Raw genomic sequence first — 5,974 nt, forward strand, 5'->3', positions numbered from 1 at the left:
ACATGTTCGATTAGTTATTTATTTTGTGTTCATAAATGGTATCTCTGTTTGGTTTTTCCTAAATGATATGTGGTATCTATGTTGGTTTGATTACTTAATGTGCTATATTTAATTGTTTTTATTAAATTGTATACAAGTCAGGCACGCACTCCGGATGACAAAGTCAAAGGTTACAATCTGAGGATTGATCCGCCACGTCGTAGCGCTAATCGCTACACTCCATCTGTCTTTAAAAAGGTCGCAAAGAAATGCAAGAACTTTGTGAAGGATGTAAAGTGGCCAATGAGAAAGTAGTTATGGTGTAATGAACTTATTTACGTATTAATGATGTGGACTATCTTTAGAGTACTTTGTATGTGTTGGACATTATATATTAATGAACTTAATATATTGCTACAGATATCATATCATATCAAATTAACTCATTTGGACAATTGATGTCATATTATATATTGCTACGGATATCTTATAATACTAGATTGTCATAATTTATAATATCAGGTCATGTTAACTTAATATGAGAATTCATGTCATATTATACAATGTTACATATATCATACGTTGTTAACTCAAATGGACAACTCATGCCATACTATATAATGCTACATATATAATATCATCTTAGATTGTGAATCTATTGAGCATCTCTGTCGGCATTTGCACCAGCTGACTGACGGCATCTACTACGACTGTGTCCCTCAGCCCCACATAGCCTACATCGTCTAGGACGACGTAACATTCGCGTGTCTATCTCATTCAAGAACCGCGTCATCCTGGGACGACCTTTCGTGATGCGTCTCAGGTACGGATTTGGTACAAACCGAGGTCCGTTGTAAGCAGGCCATGTAGTAGGATTACCTAGTGGCCTAAACCTGGCGCGGTACACCCGCCGAACTTGGTCCATCTTATACACATCATGCACATACACATGCCAATCCAGTCGCTGGTTGGCACAACATGCGAACACATGTCTACAGGGGATCCGGTCCACCTGGAACTCACCACAGTCACATCAAAGGCCACGTAAGTCGACTACAAACTCCAGTCCACTTGGCATCTCACGCACCTCAAAGACCTCATTTTGCCGGTTAAAGCAACTAACCTGAATGTTTCCTGATGCAAGTTGGTTTGTATGCAACTTCGAGGGCACGATATCAGAAAACATATGGCCAGAATTAATCCGGGCTTCCGCCTCCGCTCTTTTTCGGGTGAACAACTCATTAAGCATGTAGAATGTTGCCTTCACAAGAGCAGTAATGAGGAGATTGCGTGCACCCTTCAATACTGAATTGATGCATTCTACTAGATTCGTCGTCATGTGACCCCATCGGTAGCCACCATCATATGCCAATGCGTACTGTTCGTGAGGAATTTGGTTTAACTAGTTTGTATACGCCTCGCCCCGTTCCCATAAATGCTGGTAACGCACTTTGTACTCCCGCACCGTCCTCAAATATCTTGGATGATAACAACATAAGAAAAGAAAAAAAAATAGAGGTCAAAACAAATGTTGAACATAACTCTGTTAATAACTTACTTAAATTAACTAAAAGGTTACCAATGTTGACGACCAATTTTTGCAGGTACGGTGCCTTGAACTTTCTCAAAAAATTCGACTCTATATGCCTGATGTAAAACATATGAAAAGCTCTAGGAGGTGACCAAGCTCCGTTACTGCGTTCCACAGCGGTATTGATGGATTCGTGTCGGTCGGATATCAGTCCCACACCATTCCGAGTGACAACATGTTGACGCAGTTTACTAAGGAAAAAGTGCCATCCATCAGAAGTCTCTCCCTCCACAATAGCAAACGCAATTGGGACGATATTGTTGTTGTCATCCTGTGAAACTGCCACTAGTAGACAACCCTTATACTTTCCGTACAAGTGAGTCCCATCCACCTGGACAACTGGCTTACAATGTCTGAATGCCCTGATGCATGAGTAATAACTCCAAAATACTCGATATAGTACCCGAATATCACCCACCAAGTCATCGCCTTGATATGCAGGCATAGTCTCAAACTGGACAACAGCTGATGACTCCTTATGACACATGGCCTCAAACCATATAGGCAACGTTTCGTACGATGCTTCCCAACCTCCAAATATTTTTTCTACTGCCTTTTGCTTAGCCAACCATGCTTTTCAATAACTAACAGTGTAGTTGAACTTCGATTGCACTTATGCTATTACCGATTTTACCTTTAAGGAGGGGTCAGCCTCAACCAACGGCTTTATTGCTTCTGTAATTGTGAAAGAATCCAACTTCGAATGATCTTGTGAAATGGTGGCTCTGGTACAGGTGTGACTACCATTATACCTCCTTATAACCCAACAGTACTTCCTGCTGATCATGCTAACCCTGATAAGCCAATCACACCCTGACCCATACTGTGTACACTTGGCATAAAATGTCAACGGCTCAGACTCACACACCCGGTAGTCTACGCTGCGTCGTATGGTATACTCTTTTATCGCCTTAATAACAGCTTCCCTGGAATGAATTCCATACCAACGGCAAATTCACCATCTGCGACAACAGGAATTTCTGCCAGGATAACCACCATAAAAAAAATTAATACACATATTTTTAAAAATCGATAACAAAGGTAAATCTATATTTACTTCATCAACTATGATATAACTCTAAACCTTACATCATGTTATTATGCCACTCTAAACAAAATAAGAACATCAGCATCAGATGTAAAAATCGAACCGAACCGACCGGTTCGATCGTCAAACCTACTAAACTGGACCCTATTCTGTCGGTCCGATAAATGAACCGTATCATACTGTATCGGTTAATATTATTTTCTAATAATTACTTGTAGTATATAACAGTATAAAAGATATAAACTAATTAATAAATTAATAATAATTAAAAATAACGATTATTTTAATATAAAAAGAAAAAAAAACTTTCATGATAGCGTAAAAATAATAAAATATTTATTGTTCATGTTCCTTAATGGTTTAAAACAACTTGATATTTTTAAAATGTTAGTAAACATATGCATTTTGAATTTTATTTTTAAACTTCTCACTATTTTTTATTTTTTATTTACATAGGATCGGGTCAACCAGCTCAACCACTAACCCAGCGGTTGAACCAGTGTCCCAGACACAAGAACCGTTCTATCACCGGTTCGTTTCTGACAACTATTTACATCAACGCATGATTAAATAATGGTTAATAAATACTAATTTATTCATAACTAAATCAATAACTAACTAAAAAAATACTAATACGATGAATTACGTACCTGCACTCATATATTCCGGAAACTCCGAAACATGCATGACATCCAAGTCCAAAACTCGCATGAATGATGGCTCCTCAAACGGCACTTCGTTTGCCAGTGCATATGCCACGTCTGTCACATCTGGAGCCATAGTTCCGTCACCTTGATCTTCATCTCCGTCTGGACCAACAACTTCGTAGTTGCTTTCGAACTCTTATTCACTGTCACTATTATAATCTTCCCGTACAATATTCCGGTTGGCCTCAGATTGTTCGAACTCAACATACAACTCGATGAACAAGATCTGGGCACGGTTTTCAATATACATTGAAAACATCTCTTGCATGCTCACTTCGTCCGTCACATATTTGGTTTGAAATTGGACAAATCCACCAAACATCGGTATGGGATATCTGTATAGAATACATGATACTTTTCTTGCCCTCTCAGAGTCAATCTTTTCACAGATCACACCTTTGAGCTCTTCAAATGAGATGGTAAAAGGAATAAAAACATCTAACGAATTTTCACAAACAAATTTTACACCTTCGGATGTTTGTAACAAAATTTGACCAAAATAATACACTTTTAGTAACACTCTATCACTCATTTCTCTCAATCACTAAAAAAGGAGCACAAAAATGGCTACTGGATTTTCTTTTTCAAAACAAGCAATGAAAAAACCCAGAAAGAAGAAACAAACGAAGAAGCTGTTGAAGAAGGGAAGGAGGCACAACTACATCGCTACCACCAGTTACACACTTTTATATAGACCTCTACCATCAACTCGGATCCTTCGACTAGGTTAAGCTGATTCAAAAAAATTTATTAAAAAATGAAATCAGACCATGCGATTTTATGTTCGAGTTCATATAATAAATTATCAAGCTCAAGCAACACGGAGGGTCCGACTTCAAACTTTCGAAATTCAAATATCTCAACAAAGAAGTCGGACCATGCGATTTGCTCTTCCATTTCATATTAAAAAAACCCAGCTCATGCAACACGGACGGTCCGATTTCAATCTTCCGAAATTCCTATTTCTCACCCAACAAATCGGACCATGCGATTTGTTTTGCAAATTTCTAAAACCAAAGAACTCGCATGGTCCGAGTTCTGTTACCTCACACTGCCAAAAAGCTGTCCCACATATTTGTCTTGTACCCCATGACTCCATATCGAAGAAGATCACACATAAGCCTTCCATTTCAATAAAATTGAGCCACATTTAACATTCTTGTCCAATTTATATTCCAATACTTTTATTTTCCATTTCAAAAGTCCTTTGATCTAATAGAAGGCATTTTACTGCTTTATTTAAATTCAATGCAAACCATTTAAAAGTCAATTTATTTTCAAAGTCTTTATTTACTGTTTTTAGATTTTCTTAAGTTTTTGTTCGTTCAAAAGACCTTTGACGCACTTTGAGAAAATTGGTACTCGCAAAGAGGAATATGTTTCGCTTTCAGACTATTAGATATCGAATCACTCTCGATTTACTAAAAATTAACAAAACAAAAAAAAAAGAAAAAGGAAAAGATATAAAAAAGTTGAATAAGATAAAAGAAAAAAATAAAAAAAGAAAAAAAAACTGAAAAAAGAAGTAAAAGACGTAAATGAAAAATTGAAAGAAAAAATGGAAAGAATATTTGGTTTTCTTCTATAAATTTCTTTGCGTCAGGGTGACATTAGAGTATTTAGAGTATTTTGTGAAATGATTTTAATCCTTTATTCTGATTCTATAGCACTTATTTATACAAAATTCTAATAATTAAAAATTACAATTATATCTAATAATTTTTAAAAATTACTTGTAAAAGACTTGTTTTACGCACTTATAATTCCATTATGAGAGAGTACATAACTAATTGAATAGTAACCATTTTTAAGTTGGCTCAAATATGTATTTGGAAGAGATAAGTACGATTTTGGTCCCTTAAGTTTAGTGCCAGAATCAAATTCGTCCCTCTTGTTATTTTGCCATTAAAGTCGTCCTTAATGTTTTTTTTCGTATTAAAATCGTCCTTTTCAATAAAATTTTTTGTTTTATTCCTAAACTACCCCTATCCTATTTTAATAATAAAAATTATAAAATAATAAAAAAAAGAAAACGCGTAAAAACGTGTTGGGGGTGGGGAAAGAAAAGGGTATACGAAGGGGGGAGGGGAGGGGAAGGGAAGGGGGGGAGGGGGACGGCGCCAGGGAGCCTCCGTCGTCGCCGCCGTGACCTCATCGTCGCCGCCGCCTCCTCCAGAACTCTGATGATGATGACGATGAAGGGAGAAGAGAAGCCGCCGTCCCGCCGCCGCAGTCTCGCCGTCCCGTCGCTGCAGCCGCTGCCTTTCTTCGAACCAGATCTCTTCTTTGTGCTTTGAATTTCTGTTTCTCTGTGTTTGTCTGTTTTTGTTTCTCTGTTTCTCTGTTTCTCTGGCTTTGTGTTTCTCTGTTTCTGTTTAGGGGTGGGGGGAAGGGGAGACGGGGAGGGAGAGGGGACGCGGGGTGGGGAAGGGAAGACGCGCGGGGTGGGGTGGGGGGAAGGGGAAGGGGAAGGGGAGGCGGGGAGGGGGAAGGGGGATGGCGGAGGCGTTGGTGATGGTGTTGGGGAGGGGAGGGGACGTCGGGGTGGGGGGAAGGGGAAGGGAAGGGGAAGGGGAGGGGGAAGGGGATGGCGGAGGCGTTGGTGGTGGTGTTGGGGAGGGGGAGGGGAAGGGGAGGCGGGGAGGGGGA

General features: G+C 39.1%; 1 protein-coding gene across 1 annotated transcript; it reads right to left on the minus strand.

Annotated features, from left to right (window-relative positions):
- Positions 1-634: 634 nt before the first annotated feature.
- LOC112757686 (uncharacterized) lies at positions 635-2,057 on the minus strand. Its single transcript, XM_025806243.1, has 3 exons — positions 1,548-2,057; positions 1,103-1,357; positions 635-991 (listed from the first exon to the last, which is right to left on the minus strand). The coding sequence occupies exons 1-3, from the start codon at positions 2,055-2,057 to the stop codon at positions 635-637; spliced, it is 1,122 nt and encodes a 373-aa protein (XP_025662028.1).
- Between the last annotated feature and the right edge of the window lie 3,917 nt (positions 2,058-5,974).

This window comes from Arachis hypogaea, chromosome 16 (genome assembly GCF_003086295.3).
Source record: "Arachis hypogaea cultivar Tifrunner chromosome 16, arahy.Tifrunner.gnm2.J5K5, whole genome shotgun sequence".
NCBI classification, from domain to species: Eukaryota; Viridiplantae; Streptophyta; class Magnoliopsida; order Fabales; family Fabaceae; genus Arachis; species Arachis hypogaea.

What these genes read in the sequence shown, in the direction of transcription:
- LOC112757686 (XM_025806243.1), bottom strand. Translation starts at nt 2,057, where the DNA reads ATGTGTCATAAGGAGTCATCAGCTGTTGTCCAGTTTGAGACTATGCCT. An exon ending in TCAACATTGGTAACCTTTTA is followed by an intron (nt 1,358 to 1,547) that starts GTTAATTTAAGT and finishes CCTCACGAACAG; the next exon opens with TACGCATTGGCATATGATGG. An exon ending in TTGCATCAGGAAACATTCAG is followed by an intron (nt 992 to 1,102) that starts GTTAGTTGCTTT and finishes GGTGAGTTCCAG; the next exon opens with GTGGACCGGATCCCCTGTAG.